The 25,928-nt window shown below is 40.9% G+C and overlaps 1 protein-coding gene across 1 annotated transcript in view; it reads left to right on the top strand.

The window, feature by feature from the left end:
• Positions 1–25,928, top strand: part of LOC144799010 (uncharacterized) — a 449,787-nt gene that overhangs the window by 412,337 nt on the left and 11,522 nt on the right. The window contains exon 10 of the mRNA XM_078670160.1: positions 13,552–13,655. Coding sequence (XP_078526286.1) covers positions 13,552–13,655 — 104 coding nt within the window. The remainder of the gene's footprint in view (positions 1–13,551; positions 13,656–25,928) is intronic.

Here is a 25,928-nt window from a genome sequence, read left to right as displayed (position 1 = left end):
ATTACGCCTGTGTAATCTATACAGACGGACATGCTCAACCGTCCGTTTGGGGAGAACAAGCATACAACCCCACATGTGAGATTACAAAAGAAGTGTGGCGCGGAGGTAAACTAAAACCTCTATTAACAAAATCACACTCAGTAGAAACTAATTCAGAAAAACAAACTGAAATAATAGCATTGAAGATGGCGCTAGATAATGCGGATCGCGAATTCCCGACACTTATAGTGTCAGATTCATATTACTGCGTCAAATCATATAACAGTGATTTGCAGGCATGGATTCAAAACGGTTACAAAGATGACACAGATGCACCAATAAAGCAGAAACTGCTCTGGGAACAAATAGATCTTTTACAAAAAGAACTACCAAAGACTCACGTGATACATACACTGAGTCATCAACGTGATGGCGTTCACGTTGTAGGGAATTCATTGGCTGAAACAGCCACAGCGGCAGCCACTAAATCGGCTCCCGTAGTTCGAAAAAAGCGTACATTAAAACACATTGACGGTGAAACAGTGCTGGCGGTGAAAACGTCATCAAAAGGCGACTGCTCAGCGTTACCGATCAACTATCCACTCAATTATACATACATAATCGATGCAAACTCCGTCCCTTTTGCTCGAATCCCTGGAGTGGGGGATAGAGTGATTCCAAACATGGACAGGAGAAACTTGTTAATCGCAGACGCACACATGGGCGAGGGTCTCAGACACCTTAAATTAAAAGATTCTCTGGAAGAATTACAATCACGGTACTGGTGGCCAGGCATGAGCCTGCACCACACCATGTTTGTGAAAAACTGCCCAAACTGCAATAGAGATCGCAGTGGGGAGAGAAACAGTTTGATACCTCGTCGTATTACGGCAGATAATATTACCAGTACAAAGAATGGCTTGCGATTAACATATACAGGCTAGTTTCCACTTATAATGTAAATCACCAGCACTCGGCTGACGTCCGGACTGTTATACAAAGATCTGCGAGTCTAAATGGCATATACGCTAAGAGCATGCTACGTTCGACCATTGTTTTCACTCAAGCCCACCAGTCTGGGGGGAAACATGGCCGAATGAGCACAGTCCAGCGGGAATCTTCTCACTTCCTTCCTGAGGGTACGGGATGGTGTAAAGAAAAAACCAAGGCATAAAGCAATCTATAGCAGAAAGGATATTAGGTTCGGGAGCTGGGTGGGTCAAACATCTAATAAGTGTCCAACGTAGTCTAAATAACTTGCCAAGAAATTCTCTGAAGGGATTCAGTCCGTACGAATTATTATTTGGAACTAGGATGATGATCTCTGACCTTGATAGTCAGACTTCAGTGGTGAAAGAAAAAACCTTTGATATCAAAGACCGTTTGGCTATTTTGCAGGACTTAAACAAAACAAGAAAAGACCTGAGCAACATAAAGTTGAAACAACAGCCAACAACCACTGAAGAACCACCACCTGTCCCAGCAAGACCTGTCTGGATTCCAAAAGTCGGGGATCTAGTCAGGGAAAAGATCGCGGTAAAGAAGGAATTTGGGCCTTCTTACAGAAAAGCAGTTCCTGTCTTGTCTGTCAACGGGACAAGATCAGTTGTACTACCGCCACTTGCTGGTAAAAAGGAGAACCGAGTTGTATCCATCGACCTGGTAAAACCACAACATGTGGCCGATAACAAACAGTAGGCCAAGTGGACTCCCAATAAGTAGCAGAACACCAAGGTTTGCTACCAGTACAGAGGTCCTAACGAAGAGGCTCATCACATTCGAAACGCCTACAAAAGAACAACAAGGACTATGCAACAATGCAATAGAACTCAGACCTCTGAAAACCCAAATAAAAACATTTAGCAGAGACACACCAATCTATACTGAAGTACCAAGTGAAAATGCAAGAAACAGAAATCCTGAACCAATTGGGACAATTGACAGAACTGCATCCGGCTACTTCATAAACTTCGATTATTCCTCTGAAGACTTCAGTGAATCAAAGACACAGCCATCATCAAAAACCTTTAAAGATAAAGCTAAAGAACTTTTGAAACAACTGAAAGAAACATATCTGATTTCTCCATGGATTGAATTTTGGGTGGGTTTTGGTGCATTTATCCTCATACTTTGGCTCATCATGATACTAACTTTGGGACGCTTCATTGAGGGAAAATATGCTAAAATGGACACAGCAAGTCAGAAAATCAACTTGATCCTCAAACCACACACATCTTCACACGTCGAGAAAAGAGAACTTTCTTCAGCCAACTTCACAGCCAATCCGATACCGGGTGGGGTAGCCTGGGACAACACTGACTATGAAATTTATGGTCCGGTCGAGATCCTGAAATATCCACACCAAATTAAGATCTCCTTGAGTGACTTTGTAAAACCAAACTCATTTGCTGATGATTGGGACTTTGAAAGTATTAATAACATGATGTCTGATTTAGTAATGTCTGCTAAATTTACCAAACATGATTATTTGCAGGGTTTTACAAATTATGACAGTATGTATTGCTATAACCACTATGGTAACCACTTTTTACATAGATCTGCACAACCTAGAAATGTTTTAAATTATAATCAATGGGAACATTGTGCAACACCTCCAAAAGGGAGCTCAAGAACCGTTTACGACAAATATTCATATTTTTCAGGTTTTAACACAAGTAATGCTGAAACATTTTATTTTAAATTGTCAAACAAAACAGGGACCAAGACCATGATAACCAACACAAAATTGTTATATTCAGACTCATTTTTTGAACAAATGAATACTTTTGGATTTGATTATTGGAACAAAAATGTTGAATTGAAAAGTGTTTGGGGTACAAAAGAATGGCAAGTACAGGGTATAGAAGCTTTGTTTAGAGCCTGCATGATCCCAGAACAAATGATATTTTTAAATGACACTGTTCAACAAACCACCTGTCTTGGCCTAGCCAAAATCAAAGATTTAAATAAACCGTCTATTCCAAAGCCAACAATGTTTAGCAATAACTCTGATACAGATGAAGAGATAGACGTAAACCATATATTAAACCAAAACAGAACACATCCAAATTGGAAACAGTGGTTGATCTGGCCCACAGATACTAATAACTGTCAAGACAGATTCCTGAACAAAACACAGGGGTTCAAAATGACCAGGCCAGACCCTAGATATCCTCAAAGACATCACCCAGGGATAATAACCACCTACAGTGTGGGCAAATTATGCCTTCAATGGCTACAAACTTCCACACTGCCTGAAATTAAGCAACACCTAACTTTACTTACTGATGGTGCTGACGTGCGTGATTTCATAATGGGACCACGCAAACAGCGTCAAAAGCGTTTCATAGCAGCCTCTGTATATGCAGCATACAATGAGGCCTGGAAGGTTACTCAAATTGAAACAGCAGAGAGAATACGGGAAATTGACCGTATTAATTTGGAAAAATCACTTTCTGTAGTGGACAATGGGTTAATGACTCTGTCCTCCAGAATTTTTTCTTTGGACAGCATTGTGTCTTCAGCAATCGATATATTATCGCAAGACTTACTGTTATTACAACATGGTCAGTCACAATTGCGCTCTATTGTACAGCTTGGCTGGACGTTACAAAATTTGCGTTCAGGCTATGTGCCTTGGCGTTTAATCAACACAACGTCACTATTCCAAATCTTTAACCTTACTGATAGACAAATCGGTATGGAGCAAAAGGGTGCTGATTATACAATCTTGAGCATTGAAAAACTAGAAAGATTACCAATGACAATGTCAGAACGACCTGTCAGTGAATGGATAATACATGGAATCATAAATATTCCAATCTCAACCTTCAGGTTTCAATACTGCCAAAAATATATACAGGCTGGCATGTACGAGAAATTGGGAAAGGGGTACCTTAAAACAACCTGGAACCTGCCCTATTCACATGCATGTGTCAGTAATAAAGGACAGAAAGTGTTTCTTAGTGGCAACAATTGTGCGATGTCACTAAGCGGCACGCTTCTGTGTAACGGAATTAGTTTGCATGGAGCCTGTGAAGGGAATTCATACAACCTTTCATGTCACCAGCAAGGCGCACCTACAACTGAGATAGAACTATTCTTTCAAAGACTCTATAATGGGAGTTACATTCTAATTGTAGACCGCAGATGTTGTAGTCTTATGCCCGGGACTCCTTATCTAGTAACTACGACTGCGGTCAAGTGCTGCGGACGCTCATTGTTCCCCAGCTCCTTCCCAGACAGGGAGGCAAGGGCATGGCCCGATTTGAAAATTACTTCTATTCGAATAGATACTTTAAGCAGAATGAAAACAGTCCTTCTTCAGACGCCTACCAGGCTCTCGTCATCAAAAGAAACGTATGATCTACAAGTCGCAAGGACGACTGCAGAGATACATACATTACTATCAACTAATTCCCCCGTACATTTCGCGGAAATCCTGAACGAAATCTTAAATATTTCTGATACCAATGGGATCTCAGGGGTATTTAAGACAGTATTTTCGATGGCATTAACACCATTCAAAGCCATACTGGGTATTTTTCCAGATTTCCTCCATTCGATTTTTGGCGGACTTCCCCTGATCCTGGGACTAATTGCAGGAATCCTATTCTTAGTCCTTATTTTTCGTTATGGCAACCCATGTCACAGACAAAACTCTTGCGACAAGGGAAGAAACAATCCTAGCCATTGGATACCGGGACCGGATATCAAAAATCCTGGGACTCTCCCGGCTTAGAGACCTGAACATGACCTGGTTTCTATCATTTCGACCAATGTGGCAAAGATGTGTTTTACCTGTATTGAGGTGTCTGCTATGCGGAGAAGAATGTGTGTTAGACACCTGTCTGACGCTACAATCGAATGCGCCGATGGATGCAGAGACATTGTTGAGCCCGATCAAGGTTCATGCTTTGTGCTGCCCTCAAAGGCTACCAATCCTGATGACGGCATTCGTGGAAGCTTCACCACTACGATTGATGGGTAGTGAAGTTCAAGATGAAAGCAGCATCGAACAGGTACGACCTTCTGTCAGTAATGCAAATCAGAATGTCAATGGAGACAATCATGCGCAAGAATGCATGATTACACCTATTTCCGAGTTAGTGGAACTTTCCCAGGAAGCTGTTGACAGTTTTTTCGAAAGCCTAAATGATATGATGTTCTCACCCGAACAGAAATAGAGACTTTTGAGCAAGCTCGCACACGGCGTTCCCTGAATTCGGCCTTCAACTTTAAAAATAAAGTCACATGAACATTTTCGCTCCAGTTCACGGACAGCAGTTTTTTTTTCAGCAGCCCCAAAAATATTTTTGCATATTTTTCGGGACACTATCTTCTGCTTAAAGTAAGAACTATTCTTAGAGAACTAAGGTTTCTAAAATTTAGATAGCTTATAGACATTAGCTGCCCGCTGGCATGTTCATAAAGATATTTTACTCTGTGATGGAATGGTCTCGAAACTTTTTTCTGTCAGAAACCATTTCATGTGTAATTCTCATATACCAAATAAGCAATAATGTATACAAATGCAATTACTTTGGCATTTTTCTACAGCTTGAGTGCATACCATATATATATGTCTGCAATTTGTTTTTCAGTATATTTGAAAGTTTCAAAATGCATTTATGTATTTTGGGGTGGTAAGGTATACACACTACTCTATAGTATGTTGTACTATGTTATACTATGCCTAGATTAGTAAATATGTCCATAGTTAGCGTGGAGTGGGTGTCATGTATTCCTATCGGTTCTGAATTGATCCCCCTATTCCTGACCCTAGTCTGGTTAACAAACCAACAAGTTAACTAGCAGTCAGCCCATGAGGCAGAAAACCCCCATGATGCAGATACCGTTATCTGACGCAGTCACACTACGGCACAGGAACGTGTTATCTGATTAGGTCATAAAGCTTGCGATCTAATTAGACAAGCGATATTCCTCCAGCCCCTGATAAGGCATACGGAGTTCTCATAACAAATCAAACCTATGACAACCTGGGCAAAACCCTGCGGCCATTGTTTTGATTTCACAGAGAACTTCAGCAAAAGAATGTGCTAACGAGCAAGTCGTATGACATCTTTATTGACGTATCTATGTCCAGTGGAGAAGTGTGGCTCAATGGTTAGAGCGGCAGACCCTGATGCAGAGGTCTGGCCCGGGACCAGGGTTCGATTCCCGCCTCGGCGGGTCTTGGGCTCAATTTCCCCGGACCTGATAATTCTCGCCTCGGTGCCTAGTCTAATCATGGGTCCCACTCTGTGACTCTGGGCAATAGCTTGCTTAATCTCCACAACGGCCCCAGCAGCGCTGTGGATGCCTGGCTTCACCTTGGGGGTGCCCAGGAGTGGACATTTCACAGGAAAGCCAGGATGGGTTCCGCAGCGGTATGAATACAGCGCTACGAGGCCTCCGGGTAGAAGTGTGCTATATAAAATACAAACATTTACATTTACATTTACATTTACATTTACATCCTTACGTCAATCTCGGCACCTTAAAGGTATAAATATTACCGATCTTGCCCTATGCAAAGACACGCGTGGTGACGAGACGGAGCAGCCATACTTGCCGAAGCCGAGAGCAGAGCAGACCCCGCGGGCGCAGCCCCGCCTTCCTGACGCGCTGAGAGAAGCTGCTTTCTCCTGCCGAGAGACCCAGCACCGGCGCTTCCGGGTAGCCCTCGCAGGCAGCCTGGAATATCGAGAGCAGAGAAAGAGATACCATTCCTCATTCATCCTAACTTCCAGGTACAGAACTGAATAACCCCTCATAGAGAATTCTTAGTTAGTCACTTGGCAAAAACAAACTTAACTTAAACTGTAACTTTCTATTCCCGCCCACGTATTAGGCTTAGGTCAGGTACACGGGGTAGGCGTATTTAGAAACACCAGTTGAGTACATTTAGTCAAATGTATATGTGTATGTAATATATTTTATTCATTTTAAACATCATATGGCTTAGAAACCATATCAATGTTTTTACAGTATTATGTTATACTATTGCTTTTAATGTATGCACTTTACTTAGCTATAAGTATTGCAATAATATCGATCCATTTCTCTTGTATGAGAAAAGAGACTGATCAATAAATAACACCTTTTTATTGAACACGCCCGTCTCTTCCTTTTCTCTACATTCTGATGAGACTAAGAATGCACGTACTGACTGAGTAAAATAATTTGCCTTTTGTTCACACGACTCTCGAGATTGACTCTTGATTAGGGGAGAGCAAAGTTGTCATGTTCTATGGTTGTCAGAAACTAAATCCCTTCTTGTCTAATCAGGGAAGTTAATTCCTCCTTGAACATTCGAGAAAGTTTCTAGCGAACTCTGAGCTATGCTGGCAAACCCAAAACTTAAGTCTAGTATCGACAGTAGTAGACCTAGTTAACGTCTGGCCTAGGCCTTTACTGCTGTAGGTATTATTCCAATGCGCAGAGCCTATTGGGAAGATAGGAACTACACTACAACATGTACCATGTAACAACATAAGTAAAAGGGCAAGTAGCCATGGGAGGCTACAAATGAAGACAAACCCCTACTAAGGAGGGATTAATAAGCCGATAACTGAATCAGAAGCCAGTATTTACGAATGACAAAGACCCAAGCCAATGAAAAATATGGGCGGAGAGTGGGCAGGGCTTCTCTTCCATACTCCAGTACAGCAAGTGTCAAAGAGCAGCACATGCGTGCTGACTCTAGACTCGACCTAAAAACTGGTATTTAGTGTTACTTGTCAGAGCCAAAGCTCAGGGGCGATAAGGCATCATTACAAGGACCGTGCTAACCTTTTATTGAACCCACGAAATTTGCATTTCATAACATTTGACACATTCTGCATATACTTCAGCTTCAAAATGTTGCACTGTCTGTTGGAGACCTGTTTGAGGTGATAATGTCTCACAGGAATATATTTTCTCCTCAAACATGTCCCTTTGACTATCTCTTGCATGACTTCTGAATGAAGCACTATACAATCCATTCATTTTAGGTGACATTTAATTACATTTCATGATATATTTTTTAAACCATGTACCTATCACAGGGATAAGAATACAAATAGAGAAGGGCCATGCCTCACTGTGCTGGCTCACTCACTAGTTCACGTGCTCACTGATTCAGGGTTGTGATGTAATTTACAATCCACAAGTGCAATAAAAACACTGTTTTGACTTGAAAGAGGCTGTTAAGGAAGAGAAAAGAACCAGTTCTCTTTACCCAGTCCTGTATCAGTAATAATCACCAGCAAAAAGCATGCTAGTAATTTACTTTGTTTATTGATGTCCTCCTGGGGTTTGAGATGTCATGTATCCACCCAGAAGATGGTCTCTTTAAATCCTTAAGTACATAAAAAGTGATTGATGGTATGCTTGAATTAATCACAGCCACTGGTAATTACTCGGCCCACCTCCCAGTCCACTGTTTTTTTGCAAACTATGCAACTTCAGTTTGGACCCAGCCATATGCAAATCAGTCTTGACCCTGTTCCAATAGGAACAGTCCAGTCCTAGCTGCCAAGCCAGGTCCTTCCTGAACCACAACACAAGCAAGCCAGGACTGAAATTGCCCTTGTTATGGGCTCATCAGCCACGTACAACTGGTTTCCAGTGACACAGTGTGCACAGGACCCACGTCTGGGCATACCGATCCCACTTAGGACAACATACTAAAGTATACAAAAACTGATGAATGGAACCCTTGAATTAATCCCAGCGACTGGTAACTACTTTGGGGTGTATCCCAATACATATTTGCTTTGCACACCATGCCTCCTCAGATTGGACATTTAAAATTCTAGTCACAATGCAAATTTTAGTCAGACATTAGAACAACCTGCAATTTTAGGCATGTGCAGCTTAAGTAAATCATTCATTTCATTTCTCAGTCACTGCTCCTCACACAATCTATTGCCCTGTTTAGTGACATAAAAGCCTAATCTCGTCATTTGGCTGCAGTTTGTCATTTTAATTGAATTACTGATATAATCTCACAAGAGTGAAGAAACAGTTACTCATCATTTCTCTCCATTAGCAGCTGTCCATGTTGAGCTAGCTGTGTATATGAACACTGTTCAAATACCTGGCTCGAACATCTTAATGTGAGGTATGTTCTGGTGTCTGTGGTATTGCCTGGGGGCTTGTAATTTGGTACAGCTATGGAACTAAACATGGGTCAAACTAGAATCACTTTTTTAGTAAATATTTTCCTAACAAATAGAATTTCATTGTGTTGCTTCTTTTCCTCAGATGAACATCTATATCTTTGTGCCAGCACAACAAAAAATGTAGTGCTTGGAAAAATGCTAAATATGGAGAAGTCGGTATTGTTTTAAATTAGGGAACAATAAAGAAACAATAAGGTCTGATCTACTAGACATTTTGCAGTCACACATCCTGCAATCCACAAAATACCAGGGTTTGCTACCAGAAAGTGCCTTTTTGCTATTTACTAAACCAATTTTGCAACTCGGAAAATCATTTCCGAATCAGAAAATGGGTTTATGAACACATTCCAAATCACAATTAGGAATGGACTTCAACTGGGTGTTATGTGTCATGTTATGTGTCAATTGTTTGCAATTGTGGTTGCACACCATTGAACAGTTAGCACCTCCTCAATCGAGATGACACTAGATTCACAAACAGAACGCTGTGGTTTGGCGAGCTTCATGCAAATCAATCTGTTCATGGTACAGCCAGGTCCCGTGTGATCCGAGAGGCCACACCCCCTGTGTATGTTGCAGAGACCAATAATCAAGTTGTAATAAGTAGGGCAGGGAATTTACCTGCAATTTCCTGGGATGGAATTGGAATTAATGGCATTGGTCAGGGAGATAGCCACAGTGAGGGAAATACTTTCCCACTGTACTCTGTATTGATTTATTTTAAAGATGTACCAACATAACTTCCAACTGTGAAGAAGATCATATAGCGCAGAAAAATAATTCAACCCACTGGTTAAGTAAAAAATCTGGTTGGCTTTCGGATCTCTCCTCCTATGGTAAGAAGAATATCATGGATTGGTCCAGGCCACAAGGAAGTACCAGGAGACTGTGTGATCATCAATCTTGGATCTCCCAAGACTGCTTATCACTCCTTAGCCACCTGCACAGTCAGATTCATGTTCTGGATTGAGATAGTTTTACAGACCCCTGGTTCTTTCAACCAATATTGCTGCTATAAATGCCTTCTGTCCCACAAAAGATAAGTCAACTTTCAATGTGGAAGTACGTAACTCTTTTGATGAACTGGCGCTTGCTTGGAAGACCTGGATTGACTTTGTCCCAAAGCAGGTCAAGTGGACCAGAACTGTTTGAATATTGCTGAAGCTCCTTCAGGGGATGATAGGTGCTTACATCATGATAAAGCTTCCAAGGGTAATTCTATGCTAAGTCTAGTTGATGTTAAGGCCGCACTCAGTGAGATGATATATCCATAAGGAGATCTCACGCTCCTTTCATGAAACACTGCTGGCATACATTTTAAGCTTTTAAATCCAAAATTGATTTCTGTTAATAACGAAGCAGCCATTGTATGCATGCAAGAAGCATGAGATACTTAGGTTTTCAGTGTATACAGTTTTCAATCTCGATGTCGTTCAGCTATGCCTTTTCATGCAAGCAGAGCTAAAGGGGGCTTAACTATTTTGATCTCCATGAAATCAACTGGACTGTTGACAAAATACATTATTTCTATGCCTTATTTCAATTAGTGCTACTGCAGATTCCCAACTTCTTTGATGTCTTGTTAATTTTTACTGTAATTTTTTTGATGCACATGTTACTGATGTAATAGATGACCTTGAGGATAGTTTAATGAAATGTTATGATGGTCATACAAAGCATGCTCTCTAAATATGGGCGGGGGATTTTACTAGGCGTCTATATCTGCACAGAAAATCATCTGCCTTTGGCCTGAATGGGTTGATGAGGACGGACACTTATGGTGAGCCTCCAAATAGGATTCTAGTTTCCAAGATCTGTCATTTGTTAGAGAATTCAGGACAAGAGAGATTACCACCCCCCACCTATAGGTTGTAAATACTGGGAGCGAGATAGACAGCATAATGTTGTCCTCGGATCTAACCGCAATCTTGAGGGACAATAATGTTGAAATCTCCTGCATAATTGACCATAATCCATTTGTCATGGTCATTGATCTAGACCTCTTTGATTCTAAAGGGTATAAGGAAAATCTGCCTTTAACATATTCATGGAATAAAGGCACTAGGATAAAATGGAACAGAGTTGATAAGGAGGCCTTTTTACATCGGCTCACCAAAGATAACAGTCAATCAATTTTATGTTTAACTTCCCCTGATGTGTATTTATATTTGAATTGTCTTTTTATCAATGTGCATTTTTATGGCTTTTCAGCCGAATAAAGTTCGAATGATGATGCGGATGATTAGAACACTGTCCTTGTTGGACAGCTTCTCCTTTGAGAATGAAGCCGTGAGACTTTGGACAAAGCGGGCAGTGGTCCTTGGGACCACATCCTGCTTCCATCAATGTTCTCCAAAATGCAGTATTTTTATTTTTTAGAGTAGCACTGGTTTTTTAAAGGAGAATGAGCTTCCTTTAAAGATTCCCATTTGGGAATGCAAACACAGGAGTGATGGCCTGCTGCTCCTTGCCAGGTACCATCCCAGTGTTTGCAGCCTATCACTGGGAGTCACAAATAGTGACCTGCCTAATTAACATTCATAAAGCAGATCATTCTACAGCCCCATACAAATGGACATTCAGCAATTTGGCCTGTTGCAACATAGTTTGCATCACAAAATTAAAACAGATCACAAAAATTCAGGCTCATATTACGTACTAAATTGCAAGGCCAAGCAAAATGCAACACAAGGACAATGCAAAGGCTTCAGTAATTTTCTCAAGCCACACAAGGCAGTGGTTTGTAATGAAATGTAACTCATGGAAGGTGCCTGCGCTGCATTATGCTACATTCCATTCCATATTTTCTCATGCATCCACCCATGGATTTCGGCACATTCCAGATTTGAAAGACTTGTAAAACTGAGAATGCATCAAAATGCTACACCTTTGGAAGTGATATGTAATGAAGAGAAATATCTTTATATCTCCTTGTTATTTCTTCATTTCACATGTGCTGTGTGCTGCAGAACACTCAGAAAGAGGACAACACTGCTGTGGATTGACTTTCTCCTGGAAAGTTCCCCCTTCCTGCACAAAAACAATCCTTTCTGTAATGCGTGCACCCTTGCATTATGGTGTAAGGGTGCCTGTGTTGGTGCTAGACTGCACATACAGCGCCATTGCAATGAGGGAGCATAAATGCTCCATATCTTTGTAAACATGGAGCATTCATGCTGTCTCTAGTGTATGCAACGCAGCATAGAAATGTTTGCTTGCTGCCCTGCATTGCATAAACGTGCAGCAAATGTACCCCTCAGTTTGTCCAACACACCCATTAGTGTTTATGATTAGTTCATGGATTGGAAAATCTATCATGATCAAAAACTTCTCTAGCCCTTAAACAGTTTTCATGATACCCAAATAATTCTCCACTTATTTCACGTCATTTGTGAGTGGCTAATCTAGAACAATACTTAATTTTTCTTTCTGAAACATTTACCACAGCATTTTAATTGCAAAATGAAAGCTGTAATCAACTACTGCCAGCATGCCCGGAAATAAAATCCAAATGTATGACCTCCTCATACCTGATATGGAAAAGCTTAGGATTTTTCTTCCAGAAGTATCTCACTTGGGGTGTCACGTTTCTTCCGATGAGAATGAAATACATGTTTATTTTTTATATTTGCATGATCCAGGCAAGAATGTATATTCACCATAATTCGAGTGGTAGGTCAAATGGCAACACTGACAGACTTCAATGCCATCACTTAGTTGACTCCTTGCTGCGTTCTTTACCCCTCGCCATCCTCCTGTTTCCTGCTGAGGGATCAAGGTAAAGACAAACAGTGGGAACTACAGAAGGTAAATATAGCTCCTTAATCCATGCTTAGCAATAAACACAGGAGTAGCATTAGTAGTGCCAAGCCTACCAGAGGTTTACCTTAATGAGGCATCCTCTACACTGAAGGTCCACTAAATAAAACCGTTGCTGCTTGTAGTCTTGTGAAGCACTAGCATTCTGCATTCACTTAAAGGCTGTTGGCACAGGCTTTCTCATCCATGGTTTACTTTCTGTGTACCCCATTTTAGATTTAATTTTCCTATTTCATCAGTTCTTTGATTTATTCGTGATGGGTGGACCCTTCTTGGTAGTGCTGATGGAATACATCCAAGTTGGAGAGAAAGAGAACAAAGAACTGGGAGGAACTTAATAGGAGCATATCAGGAAACACATTAGGAAAAGGGTGTCTTGTGTATAACTGTTATGCGGTACACCTCAGCACCAAGCAAATCACCGCACATGATTTTAAGTGGAGGACTAAAGTGAATAGTGCATGAATTAAATCCATAAAGGAAGAATTCTGTTATAAGAATGTAGGAAGATATTTGTGACTCACATGGTAGGATGAACGTTTTAATCCCCTTAACCAATGCGTGTCTGTACTTTGTTCCACAGCGAGAGGAGTGGAAGTGAAGAAGGGCGATGGTACGAAGATACAGATGATTGGGACATCAACGAGGGGATTACAATCAGAAACACTGGAACTTTGATTTGGGAAGGTAAGGACTGATTTGTTCTTGGTGCTAGCCCCTCTTTGGACATAACAAAAAGGCTTAAGAGATTATGGTCCTCAAGGGATGCAAATTCAGTAAATAAATAAGGGGCACAGTCTATACATTTATTTATCAGTCATTGGATCTTTTGTAAGATGAAAGTAGATATAATCCATCATATCAAACTTTTGTTCCAATCTTTTTTGACAGAAATGTTTTTAGTAAAAGATACCTGTGCACTCTATGAATGTAACTTTCATTCATTGCAACTCTTGTTATCTGATAACAGTGCATTATATTGCAATTATATCCCCGTATACTTCGGTAAAAAGCTTAGGGGTCATCCTCAACGCCGACCTGTCACTTAAAGGACAGGTGGGGGCTGTCATCTCTTCTAGCTTTTTCCAACTTCGGAAAATTAGAAAAATTGCACACCTGCTGACCCAATCTGCACTAATACAGGTAGTGATAGCCCTCGTACTGTTGCGCCTGGATTTCTCAAACGCCGTATATCTTGGCCTGCCACTGGGCTTTCTAAAACGACTCCAGATGGTCCAAAATCAGGCGTCAAGACTCATCTGGAAACAACCCAAATGGCAGTCAGCCAGATCAGGTATGACAAAACTACACTGGTTACCGATGGCCCACAGGGTTGCCTTTAAGACGGGCTGCATTGCTTTTAAGGCATTACTTGGAAATGGCCCTAAATTTGTAAGAAATATGATCAACAACTACAAACCCCAGCGCAACCTATGCTCTGCCCATCTTCATCTGGTGACTATCCCATTGTTTAAAAGAAAAAGGCTAGGTGGAAGCTGCTTCTCCTACCTAGCCGCTACCTTCTGGAACTCTATCCCCTTGACACTTAGGGACTGTGACAATATTCTGGTCTTCAGGAAGTCTCTAAAGAAGTGGTTATTTGAGCAAGCTTACGCTTAGGGATCGGTTATGGCTTTCTGCACCAGCGCCATGAAACCTACGGGTGTACGCGCGCTCTACAAATGGTTATTAACATAACATAACTTACTTTACTTCCAGGTAGATTTATACAGACCTTTATAACAGAACAACACTAGTTCATAAATGCTGCCATTTAAGATTACTGTATCTAAGGAGACAACAGTATATAGCATTAGTTATATTCTTATAGAATGCAATAACAACAGAACATTTATGACTAATTATGAATTATAGCGTTTTGCATAGAAGAGTCAAACATGATAATGTGCACTTATAGTATACACAAATGAACTAGAGTATAAGAGGAGTTGATGAACATCCATGTACCTAATCATATGTAATCACTACCCTATACCCAATCATGCGCAATCACTTACCGTGGGAGGGAATAGACACAGAACAAAAAGTTAGAGAAATATATAAAAATAAATTGGAATGTCTGGCAAAATTCAATGACTATGTCACCTAAATCTCCATATTGGATGTAGTACAGTTGTTCAACACTTTTTGAGCCTCTGTAACATATAATGTTAGAACAGTATGGTCAATCAACTGAGTTTAAGTTAGACAAATTATAAATAATTAAGCATCATAATTGTAAAATATATATAAATATTTTGCATCTTTTTGCAATCTTCAAAGATTTTCCTCTAATATTGTCAATGACTCTGATATATTTTATACACCCAGATCTATTAAAAAAAAAAGTGCAGTGTTTTGAGATTAAAAAAGGTCAAGGCAGCCAACCTGCAATGCATTGGTATATTACAATTCATCCCCTAGTGTTGCTAAAAGATTTGTGACTCTTTTTTATAAAAGTTGTCTTCTATCATCTTCCGGCCAACATCTCAGTTTCTTTCTAGACTTTATAGTATTCCTTTGCTTTGGATAAAACTTGATATGAAAATACAGGATTTTCTGAAGATTAAATCAATTGGAGGAGGCACTTAATTATCACTCATCTAGGAAAGACACAAAAAGACTTAAGACGTTGAGTTTGATATATATATATATATATATATATATATATATATATATATATATATATATATGCACTGAAAAAAACATACATTTTACAGATGTTATAGTTAGGAATTAGCATTTAAAAAACCTTAGAAATTCACTGGAAAAACAGGTTTCAGGGACATGATAGTTAGTTGGCTATTTGACTCATATAAAACCAGAGAAATTCGCCTGTTATAGTTAGTTGAGCTAACTATAACTCACGCGCCCGCAATGCACTTCTGACGATGTCACATATTACATCACTCATGACATGGTCAGTGACATCACTGATGACATCACTGATGACATCTCAAATTCCTTAAAGATTTTACGTAGTTTCTCTGCACATTTTCCCAATACGCCAGATAATGTATCAAGAAATTCACTTTAAAAGCATCCAGTATGAATTCCTTAAAGATCTATACACCTTCCCAGGAAGCCGAATGGTGTATCTAACATCTTTGTTTCAGAAAAATCAAGTATGAGTTGGGTAATTCATAAGGCAATCTCAGTTTCATTTCCAAGTGTGTATTGTTACAGTGACTCCAACCATTATTACACTTTAAATAAACTGTATAATGTCTACTTGTAGTAGTACTTCCAGCATGGAAAACAATAGCAACTGTTGCAAAAGTTCTTCCAGAAAAAGATACTTGATTAGCAACAACATTTTTAATTTTGGTTTCCAATTTTCTTCCGTTTGGTCGACAGCGTTGCAGCATTATGATCAAATATTTTCCATATCTTTGTAGGCATAATGTAGATAGCATTCTTGATTTACAACAAGAACACATCATCTCATGATCAGTTTCTTTTACTAATTTGGAAGATGGTACAGATTTGCAGTCAGGTATTGTTAAATATAAAAATCGTTCTCTGTCAACTATAGTCCTTGAAGATAATAAACACTCTTCACATTTATGTTCCCATTTGTAACTGAGTCTGTAGCAGGGATTCTGCGCAAACACAGAACTGTGCACAGAGACTTAGGACGTCAGTGAATTAGGGTGTGCCTAAACTCACCTTAGTACCCAAAATCTCATACCAGACTAGCAATCGGTGTCACATTAGCTCTTCGTCCTATAGCAAAGAAACCAATGATTAGACAACCTAGAACATGCGACTTAGGACCATCTCAGGAATGGTGGGAAGTGAGAACACTCTTTTGTTGTTATTAGCTCATACCAGTCCACAACAGGAGTAAAATAGAGACACAGTAAGGATAAAATGTTTATTTTAACAACGTGTTCGCAAGCGCAGTATTTTAATCAACATCAGCATACATAAGGATAATAACAATACGGACAGCATGGTTACAATTCCATAAAATACAAAAGGAGGAATCATGTTACAATGATAGCACAAACAGGTGATAAAAACACCTATTTAGAACACCCTCCCTATCTAGGAACTATGTATTTAAAACTATAGAAGGTCTCTGGAGTTATCTTAGGGGGACCACATTTACCTGTCAGCTCAGTAAGTGTAAATTACATCAGGATTGGTTAGTCTCTCTGCATGCCTGGAATCTTCCAAATGTGTGCAATCAGGGCAAGCGTGCTATGATAAAGGCGCCAGAATCCTACTCGACTTGCAGCTGCCAAATTGTTGTGTCTAGAATGTGTTACACGGACAAGCTAATAAACAGGCTCGCGTTATGATAACCTTGGTGGCTTAGCACTCACTGTACAGACTGGGGATACAATGTATGTCTAGAGATGTCGAAAAACAACCCTTTTCCCATGTATAGACCTTCATCCAAGCTAAGTCAGCAAAAACAGTTAAGCAGTGTTGTGTGCAAAAGCAGCAAAAGGGAAAATGTCGTTTAAACCTTGAATAAGGCATGCTAACTTAACAGACACGCAAAAGAGGCCCATAAACCATACGACAAGTCCAAATAAACTCTCAATCTGAATTCCTTCATCTTCTAGTACTCCAAGCATAACCATCAGAAATTCTTGTGCATCTTGCTGTATATTAGCACTGAACGTTAAAGATCCACGACATGTATCCAACAGTTGGCGAACACCAGAAGCAGCATGGATCTTACTTCTATCAGTTCTTAATTCTTGAAATAAAGTGTAAAGTGCAGAACATAAAGTTTTTTCCTGACTTTTCATCATTTCACCACAAACATCTTCAACATGAAATATAACATTTAGAATACCATTATCATAGCAGTTGACACCAGAAGCATTTTCTAATTGGTATCCAACATCATCATCACTTGTTTGTATTTTCTGCTTCTTTACATCTTTTCTTTTCTGTTGATTTTGTTTCTGCTTTTCAACCATAGTTAACTCTTTAACATGTTTGCGTTTTGAACACACAACAAGGATATTCACCTAAATGGGGAACCTAAAGCCTTCTCAAATGATTATATTCTCCTACACAATTAACATCAGCACTAACCTTGTTCTCATCAAAATCAATTAAATACAAACCAGACAACGTTCAAACTCGAGATAATGCAACATATACCATTCCCTCTTTAAACACAGTTTTTCCAACATTTACCAAAGCATTATCTACACTTAAACCTTGTGATTTTACAAGCAAAAAATGTGCGGCGGAACATGCAATCTGTTTTACCTCTGCAATCTGATCTCATTTAACTTTCAAAAATTCAATTCCATTTCTATTTTGATATTTCACAAAATCAACAACTTTCCCCATTGCTCCATTCACTAAACCTTCTTCTACATTCAGATTACGCTTCAAAATTACCCAACAGTTTGAACATATATCTACATTTTTTTCTAAGCCAGCAGTTTTTGATACAGACTTTTCCAAATAATCCAATTTAGTCTGTAGTTTTTCTGAAAGAACAATTGTTATTCCTTGATGCTCGATTTTATCAATAGCTTCAATGTGAACTATTTCTTGATTTTCCAATTTCATAAACTCTCTATTAAATATATAACACTCTTCCACTGTAGGATTAAGCAAATAATAGACTTTTTTTCTTTCATTTTCTTGTAAATTACTTCTGCTGGTGTGTTTTCATTTGTAAACAAGTTCTTTAGTAGACGACTTAGAAAAGCTTGTTTACCATGTTTACTTAGAACACCAATTCTTACATCTTTTAGAATATTTGCATAATCTTCATCTCTTACTTGTCGCATATTCTGAGTGAGTTCTTTATATTCAAAATGTAACCACAGATTCACATTTCCAATACTTCCTAAAGATTTCTTAGTGTCTTCATGTAGAAGTGTTTTAAACACTGGTTCTCCTTTTACAGTGGTTAGTTGTAGCAGATCTCCAAATACAATTAAATGTTTCCCCCCAAAGAGAACGTCATAATCTGTTTTTAATACCTTTGGCATTCTTAAGTGTACAAAAGCAAGCATTAAGTTTGAGACCATGCTTACCTCATCAATAATTAAAAGTTTCATTTTCTTCAGCACTCTTGCCACTTCATAAGAAGCTTCTCCAGACAACTTTTGATATTCTAATTTATTATCATGCTTCACAGTGCAAAAGTGTCTGTATGAATCTAGTATGGTATTTGTACTCAAAGGGTGCCCTTCTGGGGCAAAATACTATCCTCAGACTAACTATAAAACCTTTCCACTTTTGTATGTGTGCTGTACAGTACAGCACACATGCACAGTCAGAAAATTAAAGGACAAATAAAAGCATTTCTCCTTGACAGCCCCTACCTCAAAAAGGCATAATTTATTTTATGCAAAACCCTGTCTTTTTTTATTAGATATGGTTTTGTATCAAAAAGTTATGGGTGGTTGCAATGGAATGCCCATGCAAGTAATTGCTCCCTTGTTGGTTTATTGCCTAACTAAATTTGAACTTGCATGGACCCCTCTGGGTCTCTCATTCTGGACCCACTGAGGCCAACCCTGAATCGTTGTTCCCTTTAAACATATTCTAACCCGTATAATTCATATTTTGGGGTACCCTTGTTCCTCTTACTACCTTATGCGCAGTGGCTACACAGCAAGGGTTCCACTCATTAAGTGGTTATATTAATTATATTGAAAATACTGCATGCTCTCTCCCGCTAAAACCTAGTGAGGACCAGACAGGTAGATGATGTTGACACCAATAATTCCTACATATACAGAGTAATATATTGCAAGTAAACTCAGCGGCCCATCTCTATTTCATGCCCCAATAACAGCAAATAGGGCCCCCACAGAACTAGCCCACGAAAAACTCTCCGCTCTAGAAAGATTAAAGAAAAAACACATTCGCACAGAATTACACGCGCACATGCTAACTGAGTATCTGAGAGCTGATATCATCCCTATCGGACTCCAGGTACACAACATAACTGCTACCTTCGTACAAGATAAAAAATTCAAAACAGGCTTCTCACACATTGGTACCACCTGCTCCCGCCACTGGATGGTTCTTGGTATAAACACAGCGCTTGAGCATAGCAAAAAAGAACTTGAAGAAATTCAGAACTACAACAAGCCATCCGAGAATTAAATCGCCTATCAGATGCCAAAGCAGCCCTAGACAAACTAGAATGTAGCATCTTGGAGTTCCAGAGCTTTGAGCACCACAAAAAATCCACCAAGGTGACCAAAGATATAAAAAACTATCACAAAGACAAGACCCATCCGTATCTCCAGGAAGATTGTTTTACCACTGGCGCACAAGTACAACAGAGATTCCCCACAGGTACCTGGGGTAGATTTACGAATAGGGTACCAGTAACCTTCTCTGATTCCTCTGCAGAATCGGACGGCTCGGAAGCAGCGGAGGGACCAAGTACCTCCTCCTGCAATCCTCATTTTATAGCCAGAGGCCAAACATGGGGCACAGAGATCCCCAGACGGAGAGGGGAGAGGCAGAACCAGATTCAACTTCCCCCCAGGGGAATGCTAGACAAGGAACAGGTTCTACCAATGGGGGTACCAGTATTGAACATACAGAGTTTCACTCCACAAAATCCGGAACAAATACCCATCTTCAACCTCTCACAACACAAATTGGCTGAAAACGACATCGCTCTACTGAGCAGAGGTCTGTCTTTCGTAATCACCGATAAACCCAACTGGTTCTTTAGGAAAGTGAGACTCTATGCCTTTTTCCAAAATAGAGACACTTCGCCCTGTCTCCACATTTAATCCACCTAGCGGCTCCATGTCACCGGAGGTTATTACCTTCGAGCATCTTGTCCTAAAATATTTCACCAAACTCAAGGAAAACTACAAATTTACCCCTTTCAATGTTAGCCTAGATGAGAAGAACAGTCTGAACAAACTGAAACCAATGGACAACATTGTGATAAAACGTTGCGATAAAGGGGGAGGAATTGTCATTCAGGACAAAACCGCCTACGATGCAGAAATCATGTGACTAATACCTCACACTATGAGTGGTTAAGCGGCAAACCCCTTAGGAGTATCTGTGAACTCATCCTTACCATCACAAAAGACTGCCTGGAAAAAGGCTTTATTAGTAAGAAGTAATTTCTCTTCCTAAACAACATGGAGCCCCGCACTCCTGTGCTGTATACTTTACCCAGAGTACATAAGAATGCGAAGGCACCCCCTAGCAGGCCTATAATTTCCGGATGTGGGTCCATCTTGGAGCCTCTGGGAAAATATATTGATTTCTTTATAAAAGGCCTGGTACAGCATACTCTTACCTATGTCAAGGACATGACCCACTTGATTAATCTAATTGAATCTGTACCCTTTGACCAAAATACAGAACTCCTTGTCACTCTTGACATAGAGTCTCTGTACACCAACATTCCGCAACAAAAAGGGATAAAGGTTATCAAAAAACATCTTAATAACCAACCTGCACCACACTAAGTACCAACTGAATTCATCATTACACTGCTGGAGATTGCACTCACAAAAAAATATTTTTTGTTCCAAGACACCTACTATAGACAGTCCAAGGGCACTTCGATGGGGGCGATATTTGCGCCAAATTTTGCAATACTTTTTGTAGGTGATATGGAAACCAATATCATCCTTAATGCAACTAACCCACATCGTGAGAAAATCCGATTGTGGCTTAGGTACCTCGATGATGTGCTCATGATATGGGGAGGAGAACAAAATGAACTCATGCTCTTTTGTAAATGGCTAAATAACACCCAACCAGACCTCAAGTTTACATTTAACTATGATAACTGCAAGGTAGACTACTTGGGGGGTCACCATTAAAAGCCTTAATGGTGAATTGGACACCACCCTTTTCAGAAAACCAACTGAAAGAAACACCCTGCTAGAGTACCACAGCTTGCATCCTAGGGCTCTAAGGGACGGCCTTACTTACAGTCAATTTCTCCGTATTCAGCAGAAGTGTAAATTCAAGGACGATTTCTTCCAAGAAGCCGAGATACTATGTAAATAATTGACAACTCAAGGCTACCCTAGGCGGCTGGTCAAACACGCCATGATAAGGGCCTGGTATTCACATTGAGAACACCTACTCCAAACACGAGAGAAGACGCCCCTATCCAGAATCACATGCGTCAAAACTTTCAGCTCAGTGAGTAATAGATTGACCAAACCCGTAAAAAAGAACCCTGGTCAGTTTTAGATCCTCCAGAGTTTAACAGAGGTGCGCCCCTTTTTTCATTCCGACGTGGCGGCCCTCCTGTTCCTGCCTAAGAGACAGACATTCATTGCAGTGCGCAGGACACCAAGACAAGTAATTCAACTCCTCTTCTTTGATTGATTAAGTAAGTACTGAGGCAATTATCGAAGCCCCACATTCCTCCACACATCACGTGGTATTGACCTGACACCCGCTTTCTGATCTCGCCCTTGACAGATCTCCTTCCTAGCCACGCAACAAAAATCTTGTGAGTATAGCGTGCCTTTCTGTAAAGTCACCCAGTCACCATATCAACTGCCAATGTACCTGACCCTCTGATTAATTCCCCCTCCTTGACAGATTTCTGTACCGGCCACTTGACTTACTACGTGAGTATGGCGCTCTCTTTTTTTGTTAAGTCCCCTAGTTACCATGCTTACTTATTCAATGCAATTGACTCCTTAATTTTTATTTTTTCGCATTAGGTCAGACAAACTAATGCGGTCATTTACTGCACGTTTTAAGTAATTCCACACAGATTCTAAGTACCACCAAACTATTTAATTTATTTCCTGGTTTTCCTTGCTGCACCTTCACCCCTTTGACTTTCACCTGCTAGGAACTAAACAATTGAACTACCCTCATGCTCCTAGAAGTGCCTAGCCATAGGACCAAGTAAGCTACACCTTTTATTTAACAAGCATTTACAATGCAATGGTTTCGCCTTTTGAGCTATTGGCATTGAAAATGTTAAAATTTGTATTTATGATTTAGTTTTGAATACAGATAAATAAATGTTATTGTTATTTACATTGTCATTAGCTTAATCTTTCGCAACTGTGAGACCTATTGTACTCTACGGACAAGCTCAGCAGACAGCAATTAGTACCACACACACACACCCAGAGCCACACACACCTAGAGCGCCACATACACACACACACCCAGAGCCACACACACACACACACCCAGAGCCACAGCCATACAAAGAAACTTATAGCCATAGACACACACACACACACACACACACCCAGAGTTACACACACACACACCTAGACAAGCTCAGCAGACAGCAATTAGTACCACACACACACCTAGAGCACCACATACACACACCCACACCCAGAGCCACACACACCCAGAGCCACAGCCATACAAAGACACTTAGAGTTATATACACACACACCTAGAGCCACACACACACACCTAGAGCCACACACACATACACACCTAGAGCTACAGACACACACACCCTGAGCTACAGACACACACACACAGAGCTACAGACACACACACATAAACCCAGAGCTACACACACACTTATAGCTATACACATACAGAGATCCACATACACACTGAGAGTCACACACACACTTATAGCTACACACACATACCCAGAGCCACACAAACAGTCAGAGCTACACACACACACCCAGAGTGCCACACACATAGACACCTAGAGCTACAGACACACACACCCAGAGCCACAGACACACACACACCCAGAGGCACACACATACACTCAGAGCCACACACACACAGATCCACATACACACCGAGAGCCACACACACACTCGAAGCCACACACACACAACGAGAGCCACACACACACCCAGAGCTACACACACACTCACCCAGAGCCACACACACACTCACGCAGAGCCACACACACACACAGTCAGAGCCACAGACACACACACCCCGAGCCACAGACACACACACACTCAGAGCCCTAAACACACACTTAGAGCCATAGACACAAACACACTCAGAGCTACACACACACACCCAGAGTGCCACACACACAGACACCTAGAGCTACAGACACACACACCCATAGCCACATTCCCCAACTATAGTAGTGTTTAATAGTAAAGCAAGGAAGATGGGATTCATCTAATTGTTCCAGACAAAATGTAGCGCAAAGCTCCTGGAAGGGGGGCAAGGACTGGACAAGAAGCGAGGGGGAAATGCCAGCAGGGATGACGAGAAGGGCGGAGGATATGCGAGGGGGAAGTACAAGCAAAGGAGCCTGATTTAAGCAGATGAAAAGGGAGGGGAGTGCGGGCAAAGGAGCCATTTGAACAAGCTCTGGCATTGCGCGGAGGGGGGGGCGGGGGCGAGAGCGCACAGAAACACAGGAATCAGAAGCATGTAGGAGGCAGTGGTATGTAAATGTGTACGCATGTATAAGGGCTGACGTGCAAAAATGCGAAAGGTGCGCGCAAAAGAGACAGTGGGAAGGGTAAGGGGGTGGGGGAGGACTTGTTTGCGAAAAAAAGAGGGGGTGAGACAGGGAGGGAGAGAGAAAAACGAGCTTTGGCCTTTTGGCTTTGTCAGGACACACCCATTGACGTAAAAAGCAGTTAAATTCATCCACATATCCGTGTTAACATCACTAGTAACACACAAGAAAAGATATGGATAAAAAGAGACATTTGGCCAAAGGCCATGCGAGCGGACCTGCAAATGCACACTGTACTTGTAAACAATACAATCCTGCCTCATTTGCAGGATTGTATTGTGCTGCGCTGAGAGCCTGTTCATCAATCCATGCATTCATAAGTTCACACACACTTAGTTGTACAATGAACCGCAAACGTGAAGGACATAATTAACAGGGAGCCATGCCAGAGACACATGCCAACAATTTGAATAACTCCAAGTGAGGATAAGGGGGCATGATGTGCAAGGATAGCCACTTTCTCCATATACTTTTAAAGTGGGCAAAAAGCAACATTTTTTGATGTAGACAAAAGGTATGCAGATCGACGAACGCAGTTTAAAAAATTCATTTTTTTTATAAGTGATTCCAGTACTTACTGTCCCATATTTATAACGGAAAACCAAAACTCTAAATATCAAACATGGCGCAGCGTAAAAGCACTCTACACACAAACAGTAAAGAAGTCTATGTCCTAAAATAACCAAGGCATCTCCGCGCACTTTATTGAAATATTTCACAAACACTAGCTGCACGTCAGCTTATTGGCTGTTTTGTACAGCGTCACAAATTGGCATTAATATGCCCGACTTCTGAGAGAGAAGCTGATCTAAGAGCGTGAATCGTGTCTGCCTGGGGTCTGGTAGCTAATGAGGATACGGACGCGCTTTGGTGGTTTTATAAATCCAGTATGTTTACGGTGTTTCTGTGTGTCTACATTATGCTCTTTCTGCTGTGCGTCCTTCATTAAATTGCATGTCGTGGTGACGAGTGCGCGCAGAAACAGAGGAATTAGTAGCATGTATATACGTAGGAGGCATTGGTATGTAAACGTGTACGCATGTAATAGGGTGTGACGTGCAATTAGAAGAAAGGGGCCTGTACATGGAGTCTATGGGTGATAAGTCAGGCGACATGCACACATACGAGTTTTGAGAAGAGCAACGTGCACACACAGGGATACAGACAGGACTAGACAGAATGTAGCGCAAAGCTCTTGGAGGGGGGACAAGAACTGGGCAAGAAGTGAGGGGAGAATGCCAGCAGAGGTGACGATAAGGGTGGGGGATAAGAGAGCGGGAAGTACAAGCAAAGGAGCATGATTAAAGCTGATGAGAAGGGAGGGGAAATGCGAGGAAAGGCAAAGGAGCCATTCGAACAAGCTCTGGCATTGCGCGGAGGGGGGCGGGGGCGAGAGCGCACAGAAACACAGGAATGAGGAGCATGTATATACGTAGGAGGCAGTGGTATGTAAACGTGTACGCATATATACGGTCTGACGTGGAGAAAGGGGCGTGCAAAAAAGACAGTGGGGAGGGCATGGGGGCGGCGGAGGACTT

Source organism: Lissotriton helveticus, chromosome 12 (genome assembly GCF_964261635.1).
Source record: "Lissotriton helveticus chromosome 12, aLisHel1.1, whole genome shotgun sequence".
Lineage (NCBI taxonomy): Eukaryota > Metazoa > Chordata > Amphibia > Caudata > Salamandridae > Lissotriton > Lissotriton helveticus.
The sequence above is the reverse complement of the archived record's forward strand: the minus strand, read 5'-3'. Positions and strand labels throughout refer to the sequence as shown.